Here is a 25,134-nt window from a genome sequence, read left to right as displayed (position 1 = left end):
CGAACGACGTGGAACAGCAGTGTAAAATCTGATTCTTAGTCTGGGACAGCGGGTATCATGACAAGTTGCCGCATTGCCGTAGTGCGACGCACTTTAAAGTCGCGGTGCAACCCGAAACTTTCACTGTGTCACTACTGTTTATTAATCCTGGGGTATCCAGGATCATTCAGCGGTGCATTCAAACAGATTAACCCACATGACACAACAGGCTTGTTTGCTTTTTTCTTTATTTTTTTGGAACTTTTTTTTTATATTTAAGATTTTTTCCCTTTTTTCTTGCTATCCCTGCTTTTGGCACTAAATACTTAGGTTGACATGTTAGATTGTTTTTAAAACAAACGTCTATTCAAAGCCTTCATCTTGTGGCAAGCAAAGTATGAATACAGCTAATAAAAATAAAGGTTTACATTTTTTCCTCCTTACTTTACACATAAAATAAAAACACTTTTTTGGACCCCCTCAAAAATGGGGGTATTAAAATATTTGACATTTGTATCACAAATCAATGTAATGAGACAAAAAATAAAACATAAAAACTGTACAAAAATGATAAAATTCATTTTAAAAATTCCTGCGATCAAATGATGCAAAGAGTACGTAATTCTGCTTTGTTATGTTACTGACCATAAACCTAATTAAAAGGAGATACAAGTTCACTTCTTCTGTTGGATGAAGTTCAGATTGACTTGATGTCGGACATGGGGGACCAGTGGGAAGTTTGGATTCGGATTTACCACGGAACCTGATGAAAGAGAGAATAAAAAACAAAAGGTCGAGTCAGAACAAAAAGGACAACTGGGGATAATCTACTTTTCTCAGCGGTAATAAAACCACTGCGTCATCTCGGACCTTGGGCCATGAAGGATTTGCCGGGCTGGTAGCCTCCGTTGCCCTGCTGGATGAAGTTCTGGGGCATCCGGTAGGGCCAGGACGGCGACAGGGTGTACTGGGGTGTTTTATTGTGCTCCCATAACCGCGAGCCTTGGCTCACACCGACGAACTGGGCCGGGTGGCCTGACTCTGCAGAGGCAAGATCAAAACACACTCAGTGACTCACAAGGTTCGATGAAATCCAACTACAGAACTTCAGTAATACTCCAGTTTGTGTAAACCAGTGATCCTTCACCAGTGATGTAGTGAACCATCACCCACATCCTGAACAACTGCATCTTACCTCATTTAACCCTTTAAGGTCTAAATTGATCAAGTGTTTCATTAATTTTAAAGGGCAACTTAACACCCGATTTCAGCTTCAACGTGTCCCAGAAATGCATTTATCCGTAATTTGAACTACTTTTTGGACGACATAAATAATTAAGTATTTTATCTGTAGTCTGTACAAATGACAAGTTCTGTGCCGGGCCTCGTACTTCGTCAGGAGACGTTTCTAAAATGCACTGTCCGTCCGTTTGCTGACTCTGTTAAGAGCCACTGCCTCGTAACGTTAGCTTGTAGCAGCAGAGGCACCGTAAAGGAATGGAGTCCAAAGTCTGACTTCGCTTGGCCAAATTTACTCGCTTGTTTGGGCAAAAGACGGGACAGGACCAAAGGGATGAACAAGTTGAACCCCCCCCAACGCCTGATAGAAATGACGGGGCGCTACACCCACAGCCTATTTCAGCAGAGGGTTGCGTTCAAATTAATTCACACAAATTACACACTAGCTCAAAATTCATTGGAACTTGATTTTTACCAAAAGAGACGGGCCAATTCGGCACTCAAATCAATAAGGCATGCCCCATCACCACTCACTCATCATTTTTAACCCCCAACTCCTGACACACTGGGGCTGTCTTGTTCTTGTTGCAATATTTTGAATGTTGGAACGAGAACTCATCCCTGTAATTTACACGAGTGGACTCGTGTGTACCGTTTTATCTTTAAAGCCGTCCTTGCCAAACTTCCTGTCCCATCTCCCGTTTCTAACAGTCATTAGACCAGATCATCTACACGGACAATCTTCAGGGTCCCTACAGTCTGCTAAGATCCACATTGTCTTGTTTACTTGGTCTGGAAATGCTGCCTTCGTATCAGGCATCAAACATTCAAACATCAAGTTTAAAAAAATGTTTCATGAGGAATATTAATTGTTTTAAACAGTTATGTTTCATCTCTCATGTCTCTCGGGTCTTGTTTTGTTGTGTTATATGAGACGTTGTAAAGTTTGTTGCCATTTTGTCCAGGTTCTCTTGTAAAAGAGATAAAGTATCTCAAGAGACTTCCTGGTGAAATAAAAACCACGGAATATGATCGACTGGGACCAGAATCATTTGATAGTATAAAAAAATAGCCGAACATAAAATTTACTAACTCAGAAAAGTGGAATTAGCGTTAAGTTGCTCTTTAAAGATACAACTACATGAAGACACTAACAGACAGAATAACAGACAGATGGTGCCACCAAAGTTCACCCAGTGAATACCTGACTTGACTACAGTGCCATTGCTCATGAGTGACCCAGGTTGTGCCAAGTGGTTGTGCCAGTGTCCTTCCCGTCCTGGCCCACCGATGCCCAGCTGTCTCCCCGCCGGCTGGGCAAAGATGATGCTGGGGTCGTTCAGGTTCATGGCGTTGGGGTTGCCCCCTGAGCCCGTGGGACTCCCGTTCCCCGACGCTGAACGCAGGGCGAATTTCAGGCCAGGTGGGGAGGGGGCGGTGGGAGAGGACGTAGTGAGGACCGGTCCGTGGATGGGCCAGGAGGTGGAGGGGATGTGGACCGGGTGGTGAGGTTGCCCCTGGGACTGGTGTGACTGGTGCTGGTGGGAGGGAAGAAGCCCCAGTGCCGTGAGTGTCCCTGGATGGTACTGGCCTGGAAGGGAGGTAGGGAAGCTAAAGAGAGACAGAGGGACCTGGGGGTGAGCGGGCTGCTTCGGGGGACCAGCGGAACTGGTCTTACTGTGGGAGGGCTGAGGGGAGCTGGAGGACTGGGAGGAATTCTGAGGGACAGCGGTGGGCTGCGGGGAGTAGGGCGGAGTCTGCCGACTGTCCGACTATCAAGGTGAAGAAAGGGAAAAGTATTAGAAATCGACAAGCAGACAAAAGCCACACTTTCATTCTTATATTCAAATACTCTGTTAGATTTGATTTCCGAACATTTTTGCAGCATCAGCAGGGGGTTTAAGGGTTTTTATTTGCCCGCATCTCAAGATATCATTGTGAAAATTTTTTATAGAGACTAATAATTACAGGAGTTAAAGAAAAAAAGTCCCAGAACATGCACGCAGCACGCTCTCATGCGCACCCTGAATGATAGGCACAAAGGGTTTTTTGACGGTCCGCCGGCGGCGGCCCACCATGGCCAGTACACCACTGCGTGTACACACCCTAAGACTACATGTGGGTCAGTAACTATCTGTTTCCCTTTAAAATAGCCTACGTTCTACATCTCCCAGTGTCAAACCCCCTCCCCTCGCTCTCTTCCCCTCCGGGTCTACACCGATCTCGTACGTGGCCTCTATGGAAACCAACTGACGGAAACCTGTCGTGGCGACGGAGAACTTTAATCCCCGTGATTGTGAAAAACGTTTTGCACACCAAAAAGTCTTTTGATGGGTGTACGGCACTCAAAGTGCTGACCACCTTCGATCACTTGTACTCACATTCTCAACCACATTTTGGATCTGAGACCTTCATTAGGTAAACGATGAAGGACTGAAACACCGTTAATCAAGTCATCCTTAGAGTTTCTCCACAGGAAATATGAACAAACTCATTCAAGTGAAAAGTTTCTTACATTTTTTCACTGTAATTTTTCACTTCCCTTGGTCCAGGAAGTTAAACGCCATTTTAATTCCATTCACCTCCATTGTATTTGGATGAAAGCAGATATCTCTATCAGTTTACATGAGAAGATATCTCATGTCATGTCTAACTATTGTACTCACACATTCAGAGGGCTGTCTGGTCCTTCCAGGACAGTCTGCAGCTGCCTGAGGAATGGGGATGGACTGGGAGCTCACTATAGTTCGTACCATGTGAGGAGCTGGGGAAGGACGAGAAGTCACATAAGCAGCTTTGCTTCACCGCTCTATTGTTGAGAACATGAGGTGTGTTGTATTTTAGATATGTCAGAACAGTTAACCTTAGTTTACAAAGCCCTTCTAAATGAAGGTTTCAAAATATGTGTATCAGTGAAAAAACGACGATGAAAAATATCACGAAGAAGTATTTTTTGTGGTTGTCTTCACTTGCGAGGTCAGTGTCTGTGAGACAGGGTGTGGATACCTGGTGCTCCGGCTGTCCTCTGTTTGAGGTGGCGGTACTCGGGACAGTCCCTTCGTACGTGACCCATGTCCCCACACTGGAAACAACGTCTGTCCTTCGGCTCTCGCTCCTCCTCTTTTATGTCCTCGTCTTTTTCGTTTTCCTTCTTCTTCATCCTGGCGAAGAAAAAAAGTTCAGGGCACGACAGGAAGGGATGAATGAATCCGACACGTTCGGCGCCAACACACATACGCCAGTGTGCAAACATACACAGAAGAAAACTCAGTGGTACAGGTTCTTCTCGATATCAAATAAGACTTTTGTTTCCTTCCATTGAAAACGCCTTCAAATATCAATACATTTAGTAATTATTGTAACAAAAAAGAGTTCAGATTTTAACTGAAATGATCAAGATTTCCACAAAATTCCTATACAGAGAATCAGTGCCCTTTGTGAGACTAGCTTTAAATACCAAGGCTTTTTAGGTGGAAACGCTGTGATTTCTAGCTTATAAAGAAGCGAGGCATTCATGGTTCCGCCAGTTGTGAGCAAGCCTGAGTAAGTTTCCCCGTTTCTCTTTCCGTCTCCTTCTCGTACCTTTCTCGAGGTATTACTTTTATTACTCTTATTTAACACCCTCTTTTTTTACACGCGTCTATTTTTGAGCGGTCGTGTTGATGATGCTGAAAGCTTAAAACAAAAAAATCACCTACGTTTGTTTAAGCTGATGTTCAGGTGATTTTTTCCTGTGGAAGATTTAATTAACCACCACTTACTCTGTTTCTCCTCACACCTACTGTATGATGGCAACGAGAACACTGAAAACAAAGCTGAAAAGCTACACTGGCGATTTGGTAATGACACCTAATGCACCTACTCCCCGGTCCGGAGGCATACGTCCAAACATTACTTACATTTCTGGACATTACAGTGTCGCTGTTGCCATAGCAGCCATATGCTCACTTTTATGTTCTCATTTTTAATGGCAACTACATCAAAACTGTAATGCTCCCTAGTATGTTTGATGTATAAAACAGCAGCACTTTGGACACTGATGCTGTAAAAACCGTTCACATAAATTTTCAATATACTTTTACACACTGTGAGAAAGCACAATTGGAAGTTGTATGAATTCATAACATATTCATTGCTTCTCAGTACGTTATTTTAGTTTTTCTTGAATTCTACCGGGGTGAGAGAAATATTTCCATGAAGGAAGAGAGGACAACCTGCGTCTCTTTGGACAGTCCTTCATGTAATGTCCAATCTTCCCGCAGATCCTGCAGCACCTGTCATTGGGCGCCAACTCGCCGTCTGTCAGCACCTTCGAGTCAAAGAAGTAGTCCTGCAGCAGAAAACAACAGAGACAGCAGATATTTTAGACAAATAGCAGTTTCCTCAAGGAGACAAGGAGCAGATAGCGTTAAATTCAGAACATTTTATCGTATTTTGTATTTGGGAGTCATGAATGACGTACCACTTCAGTGCCGGGGACGGGGTAGAAAGGAGTTCCAAACAACTTCCTGCCATTTATAAAAGCCTTCATGATGAAGTTTGTCACTAGAGGAGGAAAAGGAGGGGGTGGGAGCGACAGGGCATTTTCACAGTTTTAAAACTAGCCTTCAACACCAAGATAATAATTTTAAAAAATTCATTCGAATACGAAAAATAAATTTCAAACAGCCTGATCCTCTGGACCAATCAATTACTGTCAATGAAATTCTTTATATGTTATACAGTAAATATCAGGCTACAGTGAAAATGTGTAGAACTGAACTTCAATCTCACAATGGCTGCAAATTTGTGTAACAAATACGGTTGCTGATATTTCTGGTTTGTATTTTCAGTTCAGAACTACCATCGAAAACTGAACAGCTCAGCTCAGTTCACATTTCTGCAGGTAAGGAAGATAAATATATGTGTTATATTATAAATATCAAATGTTGATTATTTGTTCATCTTCCAAAATGAAGTTGTCCCTTTAAATAATATTATATACACACACACACACACACACACACACACACACACACACACGCGTAATTTTATGCTGTGATGCAATGATGCCCTCAGCGAAGTTTTAAAAACAAATGTATTTAGGTTATGATGAACTAAGTTGGACTAAAGCACTTACTTTTGCGAGAAACTCCTGCACCAAGATTATGATTCAAATCAAAGGGGTCTGAGGAGAAGAACAAACGAATGAGTAGAAACGAAGACCCTGACCGTAACAGTAAGAAGGAGGTGAGGACAGAGCAATGAGCAGATCCATGTGAGCACCTTCAATAGCGATGCATTTGCTGGTCCACTGTTTCTCAAAGGTGGTGAGGCGTTTCCTCTGGCGGATGCTGATGACGTGTTCTTTGAAGTCAAACTCCTCGGTGTAAAAGCGCAGGAGGCCCAACCACAGCTCTCCAACTGACTCTGTGTTCGGCTGCAGCTCTGAGAGACGCCGACGCTGTGTGGAAAGAAGAAAAGGCGCCTCGTACAAACTTACGTTCTGAAGGAGAAAAGATATGTGACAAGAGCAACAATAGACCTGGACTATATTCAGATGATGTCAAATAATGCGGTGCAAGTTAAAGGAGACCGAGTAGGATGTAAATTTGAGTCATGTTCATTAAACTCACCAGATCCTCAAGGTCATCAAAAAAGAAAGCATTCCAGCCATCGACCATTCGCTGGGGAACACTCTTTCCATCAAAGATCTAAGAAAAACATCACACAGAGCTTTACATTTTGTTTTATTCAAAGCTAAACTCCCCTTTACGTGGGTTCAGCTTATTTCTTCTCAATGTAAAGGCCATGGTGATTAATCAGTGACTGGTACCTCCTGCAGGACAGGGATGACTGGCGGCTGCCTCTGCTGCAGGAAGTAAAGCACCATCAGGATGTAAGCATAGGATGAGAGGCTTCCTCTGGATGCATCCCCAATGTCGCAGCGCTGTGAGCACAGAGGGGGGCTAGTTAGGGTCGGGGTTAGAGACAGTAAGGGACGGCAACACTCCGGTGCCTTCACGTGCTCCTCAAAGTCACTGGTCAGTGATTTTAATCCTGTCTGGAGTGTGTCTGAAGGGTAGTTTTTCTACCCCCAGCCCAGTAATAATGACAGCCACAGGTGCCTGTAGTTGTTTATTTCCCGTTCACAGTGACCTTCCTCTATATCAAAGGGGATCTCTTTGTTTTTTCCACGAGAAGAGCTGCTCTTCCTGTTATTTATTTTATTCTTATTGTACGAGCTCCATGTGAAAATCAACTTATGTGCGAAAATAGCGGAAGTCAAAAGCCTTTCTTGGAAACATGTTAGCAACAACATATAGGACTATTTGGGAACCAAAATGACCACAGAAAAACATTAAAACCATCAGGAGAGCAAAAACATGTAAAAGCTCGTCACATTTAGCCTTTGTTTACTCACATTTTGTCAAACCTGCACCATTAAATGTACACTGGGTTAACAGTTAGCAGTTCCTGTTTGTAATGTACCAATGGATGTGTAGACAACTATCACGGTTTTTCCTCAGGCAACTTCTGAAGCACCTTTTTTTCTGTGATTTCTAAGCAGATTTATTGACGTTTATTCGTCGGAGATGATGTTATCCTCAGGAACTGTTAGTCACAGTCAATCGTATCCACACGTGTTTCATGTCTGTGTATTGACTCTGAGAGGGAGGACGACTTTTGAATCATTAGCACCTCACACAGTGTCTTTGCCTCCCCTTCAGCTCTCCCACGCAACCCTGGGGAGGCTTTTGTCCTGCTGAATGTCCATGTCTATTACAGACCATATCCAGTATTTATCCAAATGCTTAAAATGCTGTCTGGGATGATGAGTTAAATTACAGAGGAGCAGGGTGAATATTTTACTCCCCACCTCCCCCCATGTTAGGAGCTAAAGTGGAGGTTTGCATACCATTAAGTTAAAGTGATTTCTACACTACAAAATGCAGTCAGCGGACCTGGAGCTGAGATTATTTAGTCAAAAAAACAAATTCCCTGCTCAGAGTGAGCGGAAGAGGTAATAGGGAGGACGTAGTATCAGACACTAAAACAGAAAAAGCTGTTTTAATATTGGGGTAAATTGGCGTTAAGATGTAGAGGCTTGACTGGGTAGAACTATGAGTAACATTAAGTGACATTAAGAGGGTTATAATTATATTTCAAAAAATGACATTTTGGCAGAAATTGCACATTAAAGCTATAAAGATGTTTGGCTAAATGACCCAAGAAGGTAGGTAGAGAGATTAGATCGCTCCCTCTCACTTTAAACTGAATGCATTTTACTTTTTCTGAACACATATACACATTGTCAACAGTGTAAATACATACATTGTGAATAAGCCAAGTTTTTTTTATGTCAGGATGGTGTAGTTATTGGATGTATCCAGCCAGAATTGTGTATGTTAATTAAATTCAAACAAGCAAACTGTTGGCAAAACAGAAAACTGAAAAACTGAACTGTCCAGAGGCCAGCAGTTAGGGGTTACTGTATCAGTATGTCAGCTTTCACATACCTTTGCAAAGACCTTCATTGTGTATCCCAGGAACTGCACACGTGGATCCAGGGCTGCATACGTAGCCAGCATTCTTGTGTTGTGTTGAGCCTACAGAGATGAAGCGTCCAAATTCATTCAAGCAGCACTTTCAACAAACAAAAGGCATGTCCAAGAACTTTTATGTAACAGTGAAGGCACATTGTGGTCACTCACCAGGGTGTTGTAAAGGCTAATATCTCCCTCCAAACCACTCTGTCTGTGTTCAAACTTCACAATAGGCACTTTAGCTGTTGTAATAGGCAAGATGTTCCTCAAACCTGGGATGTTGGGAAAACAGGAGATGGTGACCAGTCAGATTCAGTCCTCGACACGTACAAATATCACTGTGTTATAAAGTGTTAATTTGTAAAACATGAATTCACCTGTATGCTTCTTTAGCACTTTTGCAAGGCCTTCAATGATCTCTTTGCAGTTCAGCTTCTGTTCAGGCAGATTGAAATGTGTAACAGTGAAAGAATACAAGGGTCACGTCTCTAATCCCACTGAGGAAATGTGAGTTGCATCGAGTGGCAGTGTGTGTGTTTAGTCTGCCTACCTCTGCAGTCTCATGACCCTCCAGAGTCATGCAGATGTCAAGGTCGCTGTCGCGGAAGCCAAAGCCGTTTTTGGAGGAACCAAACAAGCAGAGCTGGGCTTTATCTGTGGGTTCAGATACAGGAAGAAATTCTGATTTATTATTTACCTATTCATTCATTCCATCTATTTATTCGGAGCGATTCCAGGGTATCCACGAAAAACGCCCTCCGAGGAAAAACATGTCTTGTTTACTGCTGAAACGCTTTTAACTTGAAATGTACTGAGGAAGGTTCAACAGTAAACAGCAACAAGCAAATTAACACAGCAAAAAAAAAGGGAGAAAACAGGAAGGCTACTCACTAAAATACTGATTCTCTTGTCATTGGAGGAATATACAGACTCTGGTAAATATTTAAGACTTTGTTCACTGTAATAGTTTATGCTTAGTGCTCACCATTGTACTCCTTCCTTATAAACCTCTCCAGGCTGGCGAGGATCTGCTCCCTCTTCTGCTGCTCAGGAAGTGTAGGTGACAATTCATCTACAAGCAGCAAAGCAGACATTCAGTCACACAGAGCTGCAATGATTACTCGATTATTGAAACTAAATAACATTTAACCCAACTAATTGATATGGATTACGTGTCAATTTTCAAACAGAACCCAAACATTTGATGGTTTTCGGTTCAGAAACGTGACAATTTGCCGCTTTTGTGGGTTTTTCTTGGCCACAATTATAGTGAATTGAATATTTCAGGGATTTGGGCAAAACAAGACACTGATGGTGGCAACATTACTTAACAATTAACCATTTAATCTAGAAAATAAATGGCAGATTAGTCCGTAATGAAAATAACAGATGCAGCCCCTCAATCACATAATATTGATTATACCGATTCACTGATTTAGCGCAGGTTTGCTAGCGGTGGCTGAGAGTAAACCTACTAAATCCTATTTCCTGTCATATTATAGTTTGAAGTAAATGTAACGCAGTTTACTTTCAATGGGTTTAAAGTATAAAATAAAAATGTGTGAATTTTTTGGGTCTTCATGCCACTCATCATTATTTGCAATACGCAAGAGCAGATGAGATCAGATCCAGTCATCTAAATGCCAATAGTTGCCACATCAATTTCAGATCGGTAACGTATATTTATGCTCTACTCAGATTCTTCCAAAAGAGAATTGTAACTTCAAACCAGAAACCACAAAAGTCAAAGAAAAGACAGAACTACACTGCTGACTACGTACAGTAGCACAATTTACAGAGCCCATCAAGGATATCTCTGAAGCGGTCGTTCATAGGAGGCAAAGGCTTCAGCTCAATCTTCTTAAAGTCTTCAGGACACTCGTCCTTCAGGTGACCATCTCGTTTGCAGATGCTGCACACAACAGTTGGAGGCTGGAAGTAAAAAAAAAAAAAAAAAAAGTCCATATATTAAATGATCAACCAGACACGACAGCCTCGACCATCACAACGTATGTGCAAGATAATCGCATCAATAAAAATTCCAAAACGTTGTAACTATTCAACGCTAATTACAGAGCGTAAATGTGACTGGACTGGACTCTGTCATCATGTGTCGATATGCCAGGAAATACCCTCCCTAAATTGAAATGTCTCACCTAAGTGACACGGGCCCATCAGGGCTGACAGGTGAGATGATGCTTTTTCTACACTGCAGCTATGAAAGTGGAAAAGCTTGAAATCTACTATTCATTTTTTTCTTTTTTCGACTTAGCTCGATCACAAACAGTTTTGAGCTATATAAAATAGTATCACGTACAGAATCTATTTCTGGCCGACTCTGCTACTGACTCTAACATGTACACGTGGCGTTCAACATAATTACCTTCCCTCCAGTGAAAATCATCTTGTCAAACACATAGTGCAGATCCTCCGATGTCACAGGCCCGTCCTTCTCTGAAACACCGTTTTCGTCCTCATCCTCCCCCCACCCCTCGTTGTCACTGTCCAGCAGGCCATTGGGGGAGAAGGAGGGTTTGTTCCCCTCACTGAGAGCCATGTCCATGAGGCTGGCGTCTAAAGTCCTCTCATCCTTCATTGTGGACGGATCTGAAACATCTTCGTCATCGCTGTCAGGCTCCTCTTCCTCCTTCAAATCCGGGTGTTCGCTCTGAGGGCTCTGACTTTCTTCACCGTCGTCTTCTTCCTTGTTCAGAAAAGCAGCCTCGTTCTTCTCAGCCCCTTCCAACTTTGCACCTTGCTTGCCTGCCTTTTTGCTTCTCTGGCGGCCCCCAGAGCCCCTTCTCTGAGGGCAGGCAAAATATTTGTAAGCTGTACGGAAGCGCTCCTGGATGTACTCAAACACCATCTGGCTGTTCAAGCTTCGTGCAACATTCCTCTTCAAGGCAAAAGGATCTAAAACAAAGAGGAAAAAGACACGCAGAGTGAATTTCTGGTAATTCTCCAAACCTGTAAGATGAAATTTCCAACAAAGTGGTCTCTTACCTTCAATAGCGAGCCTGCGACGAGGCCAGTTCTTCGCTTCCCTGGAGAGGAGTACCTTTAAGCGGATGCTGATGATATATTCTTCAAGAGCAAACTCCAGTGTGTAGAAACGTAAGAGCTCCAACCACAACTGGCCCAGCGTCACACCTTTACCCAGGTCCAAGGTTAGGCGTGTCTTCAAAGGGAAAGTAACAGACGGATAGTTAAAAACAAGGTGGCAAAGCAAGAATATCAACACTGCCCTTCATAGAAGAATGATGTGAAATCTGAACCAAAGGAAATCTAACCCTTCCTCATAGGAGATGATTGTTTGCAGTACTGTGACTCACCAAGCCCTCTGAATATCGAGCATCATCGGGTTTATTCTGCTCGGGTTTGGGTCTGCTTTCTCCTCTGGCCTCGTTTCGGTTCTCCCCTCGTCCCTCCGTGGAGCTTGGAGGTCTGTGTTCCCATCGGACAAACATATCCAACGTGATTCCAGTTAGATGATACTCATCCACGTGTTTCACATCAAAGCCCTCGATCTGAAAGAGGAAAAGAAAGTCAAAGACAACTGAGAGGAAAACTAACAGCGTACAAGAATATGATGACTCAATTTTTTCTGGCTTTTTTTTTTTGTGCAAAAGCCAGTTAAACTCTACAACTCTGTCCTGACAGGCAAGTGTTTATGCTGTAACTTGACAAGTGATGGTATTGGCAATGGGTACAATGGGCAAAAATATGAAAATAAGGGCCACGTTAAGACAAATGTTATTTTCCTTTTTCAGATAAATAATTTTTATCTGAAAGTCATTTCATGAACAATATTTGTCTTAGTAAGTGATTATCAAACCAGTTTTGATTGTGTATGTTGGCTGCAGAAAACAAGGCCATCAATGTGAAAACTCTGAATTCCACATGAATTTCCACTGTAATTACTTTCACAAGCTGCAGACTTCCAGCCCAAGTACAACGTCAACCACAGGACAAACATGATTACAAATTTCTGAGCTTGGCTTCTCCAAAACAAATATGCAGAAAACCAAGCAGAAAAACGATAGAGCCGGCCTCTGACGGTAGCTTTTCTATCTCAGTGAGAAGTGGTTCAAACTGTACACATTATGTAAAAAATGACATCTAAAGGCAAAAATCACACTAGACACATTTTTAGCTGCAGGACATTTTTCCAGTGGGTTTGAAACATTTTACGCAGTTTTTTTTTTTTTACAACATTTTTTTTCTTGGCATTTTAGCCTCACTGAAAGAGACCAGAGACAGACAGAGGACATGGGGAGAAAGTTGAGGAAAACATCGTGTAACAAAAGCCCCCCCACCAACACCTTTGCAATAACATGGAATGCGTTTTTACCAGTGGGCTACCACGCCGCCCTGCGCATTGTGTTTTATCCACCTAACCCACCGTGCAAAGGAACGGGAACTTCTGGATCCCTTGGAGTTTCATGTCAGGTTTTTAGACTTGTCTGTCTGTTACGACTGTGTTTTGATTGCATGAAAAAACAACAACAACAAAAAAAAAAAAACACGGATGTGAATAGTTTCCACTCGTAGCTCGCAGCACACAAGTGATTGATGGAGGAGTGCGCGTTGCCTTGCAACAGCCCATCACTCTCACTACAAAAAAAAAACCCCTCAGTGTGATCAGGTTAAGAGCTGAACATGGCACTGCAGCTCTGCACCTCACGCTTTAGATCTCGAGCGATTGTAGCTTAAGCTGAACATAGTGAAGCCACTTAGAAACATTTTGAAACCTTCTTGATGGATTCTGATCATTTCATCAGTGCAGTTACAGACGAAACCTAATTTTTAGCAGTGACTTTTTTGGACCTTTGATTTACAGTTTATTGCAGTATAAAAAAAAAAGTATGATTCAAATAGCTATCAGAGTATAGATTGTTATAATTTAATTTTGTGCAGGCACATCCCGAGTCCCAATTCACGTGTTAGATCTTCTGAGAAACACAGCCCAGGAAGGCAGGTCGTTCAGGGGACCTGACATACAGGCTAAAGCTCCTCCTCCTCCCCCACATATGAGATAGTCTAGACTCTCTCACACCGGACTAATGGCGCCTCGGGTCTGAACATATAATGGACTGAACATATATGACGGAATATATATATTGGAGGAACTGTCGATAGTGTACAAGATAAGTGATAAACTGGTAAATATTCAGTTTGCGTTGAAACTGTGTCAAAGAAGGGCCGATTCAACTTTATGATCGTTTTAGAGGGTTGTGGGGCTGTTGAACTGTATTGCGTTATACGGACAGGTGTTTCCATTGTTTTGTCCACCCCATTTATATCAATGCAGGGAGGCTAAACAACAGAAACACTTTTCTGCACAGAGCAATACAGGTCATAAGCATCACAAACTACAGCCTCCAGAATGATCATACATTTGAATCAACACCTCTCTAAAACAATTTCAATAAAAACTGAACATTACAACCTTCACGAAGGGATGATTTGCTGCAGGACTGTTGGATTAGACTGGATTGGTTTTAGCGAGGTGTTCCTAATAAACTGCCACCTGAGTGCGTACCGTGGATGCAGTATAGTCAAATGATATTTCCTGACTATACAGGTTGATGAAAATTGCCTGGGGGCCCATTGAACAATTTACCAGTGCAGAGTGGTCTGTGGGATAATAAGGGCTGCAAAAGTCACACTAATTGTGTCCTCGAAATACAGGTAGAGTCTGTAAAATGGGACATGTCACGTCCGTCTGTTAAGAAGATCTCCTAGAAATGTTGACATCATGGCCTGAATCAGGATACAGCTTCATCATGAACATGAATTCTTTGCAGATGTGATGCAGTGCCACGCTGCCTAGACCTGGCAGCGTGGCACTGCAGCTTTCTCACCCACTAGGTACTGTCATGACTCATCGATACATTCTAGGCTCCAGGGGCTGTTTTTAGACGGTAGAAAGGATGGTTGACATCCAACTTCAGTAAACCTTTGTTAATTTGAATTACATTCTTTCTTCAACCTGTGCTCACGTAGCATCTCACATTTATCATCGTCTCTGTGAGCACCTCATGGCACAAACAGCCTGAGGGCCCGAGAAAACGAATGTTCACCTCGAGGAGAAAAACTATAGAGAAAAGAAAATGTCCCACCTACACTCATATAAATATTACAGAGGAGTTCTTCCTGGTGGTAAATGCTGTGCACTAAAAGAAAACTTCTACTTCATTTGAATACACCTTCTAACAGCGATGCCAGAAATGATAAATGCAATTTTAGTTAAATGGGTCATTTTATATCTTCATAAAACTATGAATATGACACTTACGTCTTCATGAAATTAATGATTTGTAGCATCGTCAAATAGATTTTCCTCATTAACATGCAAATGTATGGAACAGTGCTAAAAAAATTTATGAGATCGTCTAAACAGCAGCAGAGAGACATATATCTTGTGCTCAACCCTTGTGGGAACCTTTTTCACAAAAACGTGACACAATACACAGACAATGAGCAGGGGGAGGGGGGCAGTCATCCCGTGCATTACATTAAATGGGCAGCCACTGTCTACATCACACCAGGCTGTGAAACCTAAGAGTTTTCTGAGACATTTTTTGAGTTTCAATCTATTTCCCCTGCTTTATATCTAAAGAGAGAACTACTGGTTAATGCACCACAAATAATGGGGAGCAGGCAGGATGACACCTAAAAGAGGTGTAAAATTAGAATTTCCATTCATTTTATGTATATAAAATCATTCATCATTCACAAGGAAGTGTTATTAAGTCTAAACAATTCAAGAATGCGACCAGAATCAAGATAACTGAGCGAATCGTTAGTTGTAGGAGAGACACGAGAAGTTTTTGTGAATCTTATTTCTATGCCAGGGCTCAGGTGTGGTAACTGGATCCTACTGCCTCCTGACAGGGGTCAAGCATATAGCTTATAGGTGTAGCCGTGTCAGTGATAGCGACTGTCATTATCACAAAAGAATTAATCAAAACCAGTTCTCTGTTCTTCACGTGTTTCGAAGAGAATTGATAAGAGGGCGCCCTGCGTCGCTTTAGGGGTAAGGTGCCCACCGTGAACCACAACATCCCTGATATGGTATCTAGCTGGGACCTTTGTCACATCGCATTCCCCATCTTCCTCTCTCATTTCCTGTCACCTCTCTACTGTCAGCTACTGTATCTAATAAAGGCAGAAAAAAAAAAAAAAAAACCCTGAACAAGACCTGAAGAACGTAACACGTCACCTACCCAGCGGCCCAGGTAGACGGGGAGGATGGGCTCTTTCCTCTGCTGCAGGAAGAAGATAACCATGAGGGCAAAGGAGTACGAGGGGATGCCACCTTCAGCCTGGCAGTCAATGTGACACAGCTGCAGACATAAAGACACGAGGAAAAAACTGCCTTCGGTTAGTCTGCATTTCAGCCTTAACGCAAACTGTGAATCTGAAATCAATTTGTTCAATTATAAAATCATCACTCGTTACAGTCTAAACATTAAGTCAATTATATACAACAAAATATTTGATTCTCTGTTTTTGGCATTTGGACATAAACTGTAGGTGATATAGTGTGTTTATGCAGAAATAGGATTGTTTTATTTAAAAACAGTAACCTGGGTAAAAAGACAATTTAAAATATGCAAGTGTTACCATTACAAAGCATTTATTTCTGGCCTGTCAGCCTTAAAACCCAAGGTGTCCTGACTGTGAAACTGGTACATTGTATGCGTCATTTAAAAAAAAAGAAAACATACTGATTAGCAAAGTATTAAAAAACAAACAGGGTTTACAAGAGGGGAGGAGGACTGCAGGAACACACACACACTGCAACCCATCTGAGGCTCTTTATCGCTTCTTCTTTCAGCTGAGGTGTCAGTCAGTCACAGCCTTACCCGTGCCCAGTAGCGGAAGGCCAGCACCAGGGGAACCAATCTGGGCTCCAGTTTAGCCAGGGCTGCCAGGTGATTGGTGGTGAGACAAGCGACGTCATTACCTGCGCTCACTTTACACATCAGGCCGCTGCGCAGAAACAGAGGTGAGGAGAGACGGCGATGAAACGTTGGATAAAAATCTTAAATTTACATCAAACAGAATCCCAATCTAACTCTTGGGCTCACTGAGGGATAAGAGATGGGATGTGTTTAAAAAGATATCAATTCACATGTGAAAAACACACCTACTGTGTGCTACGCTGAACGCTTTACACGTGATGTATTGTGATCGGATGAATAGGAGTTAATATGCATTGTAACAATGAGCAGTTACAAAAGTACACTAAAACAAGATCATCTAACACAGCTGACTCTGGTGGCATAATCCAAAAGGACCAGGTCGCAGTCATAAAAAGGTTTCCTTCATCTAAACAAAAGTCACAAACAAATACTTATATATATATATATATCATAACTACTTACTCTACACTAATACTAAAATAAATAGATACTAAATAAATAGTTTACATTCATTGATTTTTAAATTAACAAAAATATACATACACATGAATGAAAATAGGAAAAAAAAAAAAAAACAAAAACACGATTGAGGCATTTAAACAAACACTGACCTGCTAACATCCCGACAAAACACAGCAGGAACTTTGGCATGAAAATCTGACTCAACGTCAGAAAATTCCGCTAAAGAAGAGAGATGGAAAAATCCAGTAAATTCACTTCAAGAAAGCTGCAAGAACACACATTCTTTACAGGACTTGTACATGAAGGCGCAGCCACACAAGGTAGCATTAAATAGCCAAAGCACTTGGATGAGGACATACATTTTATTCAAATTCAAGAAAGAAGACAGCCAATAATGAATTTCCAAGCAATGTGTGTCTTGAAATTGTTCTGCTAAGTCTAATTTGCAAATGCTATCAGATGTATGAACCAACAAGGCAAAGCCAATAATTCCAGACCAACCAGAACAGTCTGTTTATGCAGCGTGATGACAATTAATCATGTCTCAACTCCAGGAAAAATTGAAATGCTCTCAGCAAAACTTACAGCTGTTCTTGAGGATTTCCAGCACTTGAATCAAGACCTCAGGCTGTGTCATCTGAACAGACGAAAGTAGCGAGAGAAAGTAAGATATCAACTATAAGACCGAATGTCATCTCTGATTTACAACGTCCTTTGTATGTTATTTAGGAAAATACATCACTGCTTTGTGAAACAGCAGAGGCAGACTTACTGAGGAAGGGTAGGTGACATCGATGTTGATATCGCTTGTCTTGAAGGCAAATCGGGTGAGACATGAGCCATAGAGACGGAGAGAACAAGCTGAAAAACCAAAGAAAAGATACTGGAAAATATGTACATTGTACAGTATGCAGTTTTTTTTTTCCACACTCAGAGGCACTGCCAACTTGTGACTAGCTGCTCTTTATAAAAACAGATGAAAAGCAGACACTGAAAAGCAAGGTCTACTTTCAGTGAGACTTGATATTCAAATGTTTCTCGAGGCAGATGGACCAGGCTGAATGACATGAGAGCAGAGAACCTGAGAGGTGCCTCTTTATGATCTCCTCCATCCTGATGACCACGGCCTTCCGAACTTCAAAGTCCTCCTCCGAGATCCCGTGCTGCCTGGCTGTTTCTAGGACGGCCGCATCCACGGCCCTAAGCTGGGCAGCGGAGGGGGGCGGCAGGGCACGCAGCTCATTCTCTTCCTGTTTTTCCTGATAACCCAGAAGCAGAATACGTAAAATACTAAATTCTGAACCCTCACTTCATGTCTTTTCAGAAGAGCATTAATTATGTACACGTCCCGGGAATGAGAACACAAAGTTAAAACTCCCGTACCATTATGTTCTTCTTGTGCCTCTTCTCCTTGATGTGCTTGTGTGCTCCTTGAATGTTCTCAATGTGCACCGAACAGAGCTTGCATAAGTACTGATAGTTTGGGTACTCGGGGGACTGCTGTGAAAACAAAGAGAGAGGCAAAATCCGTTTATGCATGTTCTCTCTCAGTTTTTAGATTTTTCCTCCACCTCACCATAATCACAAACATTAACCCTACCTGATCATGCTAGGTGGAGATAAAAACAAACAAATCCCTAGTACACAGACTGGTGATGACTGCATGGGGCAAAGAGATGAGACAAAGGGAAAGGGAAAGAACAGACGGGCTGGGATGCCATTGTTATTCTTATTTATCAAAATAAGCCCTGCCTCTCCAGTGTATCACCATTTATTTTTGTCTTCACACAACACAGCTGTACACGAACCATGGCTCTACAGTCTCATTTGGGTTGGTAGCAAAAAAGTATTCGAGATTCAACACCCAGTCCTAGAGAATGGACCTCTAACAGCATTTTAAAATTACTTAATTTCAGTAAAACACCATGAACATAAGTAGCTATCAGCTCCTGTGTGCAGATATTTTTTCCAAGGCATCTTAGATCTCTGTTTTTTTCCAGTTCTAGGCTAAAGCTTTATAGTAAATGAGATAAACCCCACTGGAAAACAAGACCATATTGTTCATCCTCAATTGATATAATTCGTTCTATTAAAGTTTAAAGAGCCCCTTCTGACATGTTCTACAACATATAAAAATACTCTGCTAGGAATAATAATACGGGTTTTCCACCAAAATATTCAATAACCTTGTTAAAAACTCTTACATCTGTTCTTTCTCCCTCATTGACAAAAACCAGTAACTATGAATTTGAAAATATTGGTTCATTTCAAACGTTTAATTACTACTAACAGCGTTACTTTTACTTCCATTAGAAGTCCATTCTCAGTGTTTTCAGTGTCTCGTGTCAAACTCAGCACATGCATCATTCCGCAGAATGAGGCTCAAACATCCAAGTGAAGTAACAGTAAGGGAGTCTTTAAGTTTTAAATGCACATGGTGTAGTTTGACTTCAATCAGTTGCTTAATTTTGACACAATCCCAAAAAAATGCCACTGTGATAAAGAAAAGTAGCCATGATCGATTAAGATTTCATTTTTGTATTGATGATGTCTCCAGATGTCTTGTTTTGCCCAACCAACAGCGCAAACCCCAAAGATATTCAGTTTAATGTGATATAAAACAGTCACAATCATCAATTCATCGACTAATCCTCGCAGCTGTCGGTGACATCTTCAAATAGACTGTTTTGCCTGAGCAACAGACCACAACTCCGAGAGCGTGCTCAGGTTACAGTGACGTAAAACCAAGAAACGCAGCAAATTCTCACAATGAAGAGGTTGGAACCAGAGAATGTTTGGCATGTTTGACTGATAAATAGCTTAAATGACTGACAAATTATCAAAACTGCTTCTGACTCATTTTCCTTCTATTTACCGATCGTTGTAATGACTAATCGCCTTGGCACTACAAATTAAATTTTCTTGCTGTGATTTTTCAGAAAGGATAGCCATTTACTAGACGGGTCTGTATAGTTATCCAAATAACAGACAGCTGGAAAACAACCAACCCCTCGCTTACATTCACTAAACACTACATTATCGGGCATGATTGGACTGTTTACTCACCTTCAACAGCCGGTGGATGTAGTCTCTGTAGAGACGCTCCTCTGCCTGTCGGAGGCCCAGCTGTTGCTCTGTCAGGGATCCTTCCTCCACAGTGGGCCTCACCTCTGTGCCCTCTTCAACAGACTGATGCATCAGTGCTGCAGCTTTCACCCCTACAAACAGCAAAGACAAAACAGTGTACCAGAGATGCATTTGGTGAAGAAGACATAGTCATCTCAGGGAAAACCTCTTGGAAACCCACCATGGGGCCTTTCCTTTGCTGGAGTTACGTTAGAGCTCTTGTCCTGCTCCGCGAGGCCTTTCTCAGGTGTACCAGGCACTACAGGAGAGTTGGTCTCTCTGTATGCTGAAGGGCTGCTGTCTGCAGAAACAGACGCCCTGGAGTCAGGAGCCTGTGTCGCCAGCTGCTGTTGTGAGCTTGCCACTTTGCCTCTGCCTCTCTCCCCAGAACTGGTTCTTCCAGACAGCCTTGTCAGCCTGGAAGGTCGTCCTCTCCTCTTGTCCTGGGGGGTGTCCGTGGGAGTCTTGCCTTGCCCGCGGCTCCCCTGGCTGCCTACATTATGGTCATCCTTTGCAGTGGTGAGATTTTCTTTGCTGCGGGGCACACACTTGGTACCCTCTCTCTGCACAGGAGCCTCTTTATTTGACTTCTCACTGGAAAAAGCTTTTGCTCCTCTGGGCTGAGACTGTTTGACTGATTTTACTGGACTTATGGACTCATCCATCCCTCCTGTCCTGCTGCTGCTGTCCCTGGTGGAGTCAACACCACGCTGAGGATCACCAGGGAGGCAGGCGACCTAAAACCTACGTTAAAAAAAAAAAAAAAATCATAGCTATCAGTCTAAGTAGCAAGACTGCACGACAAAAGCACTGCGCTAGCCTGTTGTGTCTTGTTTTACCAATTCAGGTGAATATAAATAACCAAATACACATGTAAACTTACTGTGCATGTAACTAATGAGATTTTATACCACCAAAATGTAAAGCAAGTAATCCACTAGAAAAGAGGAATCATAATTCTTCAATAAGCAAAGAGGAAGACAAACGAGAAAAGAGGAAGAAGTGAAAAAAAGACCAAGTCATAGGCCTTACACAACAGTTATTACAGTCAATTTATGTGGTATGAGTTCTGATTGCTGTTTATCAACTTTACATACAGAATTGCTACATTTTTTAAAAAGACAAAAAAATTGCAAATTGACTATTTTGCTACAAGAATATGATTTTTTCAATGTAAAGTAAACAAGTGAATTCCAAAAAACATTCTGTTGACGTACATGGTGCGCTAAAAATTAAAAACAGAAAGGATGACAAGAAGCGTTGGTGTTGTATTTAAAGCCACAGTGCCACAGTGAAGGTTTGTTAATTTCTGTAGTTTCACAAAAAAGTGTGCCTTGATTTTTTGGGGAAATTCATTCCTTTTCTTATGGATAAAAACATGGAAGAGTTTCACCTCCATGATGTCACTGAGTGTTCGTGTCATATATTTTTAAAACCAGTTCTTGATTATCTTGGTGTAAATACACTGACAGAAGCAGTAGGAGATGGTTTCTTTGATCAGTCCAGTCCAGTGCATCATTTGGTTTATAAGGTGTCTCAGAATAGTGAAAAGTACTGATTCCATTAAATTGCTTGTTTTGTTACCAGTCAAAAAGCTACAGTTATTCGAAAAGGTCTCACTGGCATGTCTGCTCGATATCTTAAACAGATAACACAACTAATCGATTATCAAAATAGCTGCCGATAAACTTTCTGACCATTTAATTAATCGACTAGTCATTTCAGATCTACCGTAGATAATCAAACAATGGCAGTGGCAGTAGTAATAAAAGACTCTAGGTAAAATGAAAGCCTAAAAAGGTTAGTTTTTAAACACATGCTAAAAAGTCTGAACCAATGTTTATGTGCTCAGACTCAGAGAAGGGGAGTTTGGGTTCACAACTACAGAAAGTAATCTCACTGTACTTAGCTATTAGTACACTGAGCAGCACAGAGTCTGGGGATTTACAGGCTCTACCAGGGACCTATCTTTGAATCAAATAAACTATGTAGTGGAGGGAAAGTCTATAAATATATTTATCCTAAACCCAACTTGAAGCCAGCGCAGGGACTTAAGGACCAGAGTGATATGAGACCTTTTCTTTGTTCCAGTTAAAACTCTGGCAGCAGCATTCTGCTGGTGATGTATCATAATTATTATTATTATTATTATTATTATTATTATTATTATTTTATATTACATTATTAAATTTTTATTACTGAAGCATCAGTGTGTAAAGCAGCATTTTACTGTCGCAGCTGCTCGGGGTGGAGCTAATTTTAAATTCTTAATTTAGAGTTGGTCAGTTTAGTCCAGGGTTTCCCAATCTAGGGGTTGGGCCCCTCCACAGGGTCACCAGATAAATCTGAGGTGTGCTGAGATGATCAATGGGACAGCAAATAAGAAAAACTACTTCTTGCTATACAAATTTGCATTCAATTGTTGTTTGTTTTTCTTTTATTTTGTATTCTTTTTGCTGAAAATATTTGATAATTTTACCAATTTGGGCCTCAAACAGTTATTCAAAGAAACCAATCACAGAGTTTCAAATGGGAGACCGCCTTTGTGGCTCATTGGTATCTGACGGGGTCACAAGCCAAAATGATTTGGAACCACTGGATTAAACTGTAACTTTAACGTGATCATTACACTGTATGCGGCGTCTTAATCTGAAAAGTAACTCGGAACTACATCTGCCAGGTAAATTTAGTGGAGTGAAAAGTGCAACATTTCCCCCTGAAATACGGTGGAATAGGAGTAGTAAGTAGCATCAAATAGAAATACTCACATACAAGTACCTCAACACTGTACTTAAATGTACTTAGTTACTTTCCACTACTACTAAACACAAACACATCCCACGTGAACGGAGCCAGCGTAGAGATGTTGTGTCGAAGTCTGCTTCCTCTTTAGGGGTTAGCAAGGGGTTAATTTTGGGTTTCATGTTGGATCGTGGTTTCGCGTCGCAGACGTGACTGGCCGGGTGATAGCCGATATTGTGTGGTTCAGGTGAGGGAGAAACAGAAACTGTGAGGAGGAGAAGGAGAAGAAGAAGGAGAAGGAGGAGGAGGAGAGGGGGGGCGGACTTCGACACAACACCGGGACTTAACGTTAGCGCAACTTCCAAAACAGAAACGAAAGCACACAGATATTATCGACTTAGAGGAATGCTCACCATTAAAACCAAAAAGTGTTTCCCGTGTTATAGAGAGGAACCGCGCTGACATCCAGGGGACTCTCTCTGTTTAACCGACTTTGCCGTTAGCTGCCTCCGTGAGCTAACTATCGTTAGCCGCTGTGCCCGGTCGTCCGGCTGAGAGAGCTAACGGGAAATAAATAATACTGGCACCCAGCTGCCACACAGCAGCAAGTCATTAAAAGCAGGAAAAGGCGGCTTCGACCGTTACAACACTCAAGAGCGCGTATTAACTTACTTTCGAGCTCGAAAGTCGATTTCGGATTATTGTTTAGCTGTCTCCATGGTTCTGTTCTACATAATGTTTTTCAGATCCCACGGCCCTGGTCAAAACAGCAACCATTGACGCCATGTTAATACATTATCCCGCTGCATTGTGGGAGTGCCAGTGATGATGAAAAGGGGCGTGCAACGTGCTGCGTTCAGGTACCGCTCGGGAACCCTAGAGAATGGACAGTGTTACCCCTTCTCTCTCTCTCTCTCTCTCTCTCTCTATTTCTTTCTTTCTTTTTTCCTTCTATCCTTCTCTATTTATTACTCAACACTAAAGTACAAGGACACTTCAAAATATCAAAGTGAGACGAAAGTAGAAAACAACATTTCCTTGCTGTGCAAAAGTTTTAGGGCACTAAACGTAAAGTGGAGATGTTTTCAGAAATTATGCAATAAATTGTTTTAATTTACAGTTTAACTTGTTAACAAGTCCCTATTTGCTGTGGCCATCCTTTGCCTTAAAAACATCAGCAGTTCTCCTCGGTACAGCTGAACAGGTTTCTCAAGGTTCTCGGCAGGTAGGTTGTTCTAAGGATCTTGGAGAACTTGCCACAGGTTTTCTGAGGTTTTAGTCTGTGTCACTGTCTTCTGTCTCTTCACGTGATCCCAGAATGTCTCCATCATGTCGAGATCAGGGCCCTGTGGGGGCCAGACCGTCTGTTGCAGGGCTCCTTGTTCTTCTTGTCTCTGAAGCCAGCTCTTTGTGACTCTGTCCGTGTGTTTGGGCTCGTCGTCCTGCTGCAGAATGAATTTGGGACCGATCAGACTCCTTGCTGAGGAATTCTAAACATCTAAAGTGCCTAAGACTTTTGCACAGTACTGTATATAGAAAAAATTGTGGTATTCTTAGTGCATACTGTATATTGTTATCCAAAATTAGGAACATTTTGGAAGGTTTTTTTTGTTTTTTGTTTTTTCTATAGGGATTTTATTAACAAATATAGGGTGAAGGCTACTCCCGAGGGTTAGGGAATGCAATGCAGTTCCAAATGTCATTTTGAGGCTAATTCAGAGCTGTCATCTCCTTTCTCTTCAGAAACCCGTTGCATCATTAACGATCTGATGTAAACGTTACTGATTGGAAATGTAGCAGAAGACATATTTTTTAAAGAGCTGAGACAAGACATATGTTGTACCTTTCATTCCTTTACTTTTTAAGAAGTTGATGTCTCCGTCAAAAAAGTCTCGGTTACTTTGTACATAAGAATAAACACAGTTAAATGTTGAAAATGTTCCTGCTTTCACACACTGTATCTTGACATATCTTTTTTTTTTAAATAATCTGGATATTGGGTAACGCGATGCAACAAAAAAAATAAATTACACTCTGTGGGCCACTTCACGGGGTAATTTATTCATTTATTTTGGCATGCAGTATGTAGGCCATTCACTCCAACCAAACACCCCCCCCCCGAAACACAG

The 25,134-nt window shown here is 41.8% G+C and overlaps 1 protein-coding gene and 1 long non-coding RNA gene across 8 annotated transcripts; one reads left to right on the top strand and one right to left on the bottom strand.

Moving 5' to 3' along the window:
* Positions 1-219: 219 nt before the first annotated feature.
* Positions 220-23,836, bottom strand: tut4 (terminal uridylyl transferase 4). Of its 7 annotated transcripts, XM_040128628.1 has the most exons (31): positions 23,678-23,836; positions 23,419-23,596; positions 20,445-21,007; positions 20,204-20,355; positions 18,521-18,637; positions 18,219-18,396; positions 17,910-17,998; positions 17,723-17,774; positions 17,287-17,356; positions 16,616-16,742; positions 15,974-16,093; positions 12,077-12,271; positions 11,748-11,922; positions 11,128-11,657; positions 10,526-10,676; positions 9,730-9,816; positions 9,295-9,398; positions 9,122-9,179; positions 8,913-9,016; positions 8,718-8,807; positions 7,034-7,147; positions 6,834-6,911; positions 6,484-6,661; positions 6,338-6,385; positions 5,681-5,763; positions 5,433-5,548; positions 4,225-4,379; positions 3,885-3,982; positions 2,423-2,990; positions 850-1,020; positions 220-742 (listed from the first exon to the last, which is right to left on the bottom strand). In XM_040128628.1, the coding sequence occupies exons 3-31, from the start codon at positions 20,926-20,928 to the stop codon at positions 654-656; spliced, it is 4,581 nt and encodes a 1,526-aa protein (XP_039984562.1). In that variant the 5' UTR covers positions 20,929-21,007; positions 23,419-23,596; positions 23,678-23,836; the 3' UTR covers positions 220-653. The 7 variants fall into 7 exon arrangements, with proteins under 7 accessions (XP_039984562.1, XP_039984561.1, XP_039984565.1 ...); XM_040128627.1 differs by having other exon boundaries at positions 23,419-23,836; XM_040128631.1 differs by having other exon boundaries at positions 2,507-2,990; positions 23,419-23,836.
* Positions 23,176-24,908, top strand: LOC120790784. Its single transcript, XR_005707578.1, has 3 exons — positions 23,176-23,252; positions 23,752-23,865; positions 24,749-24,908. It is a non-coding gene; the product is annotated as an uncharacterized LOC120790784 (long non-coding RNA).
* The last annotated feature ends 226 nt before the right edge of the window (positions 24,909-25,134 follow it).

Source organism: Xiphias gladius, chromosome 6 (assembly GCF_016859285.1).
Source record: "Xiphias gladius isolate SHS-SW01 ecotype Sanya breed wild chromosome 6, ASM1685928v1, whole genome shotgun sequence".
NCBI classification, from domain to species: Eukaryota; Metazoa; Chordata; class Actinopteri; order Istiophoriformes; family Xiphiidae; genus Xiphias; species Xiphias gladius.
This window is presented reverse-complemented; position numbering and strand designations above follow the sequence as displayed.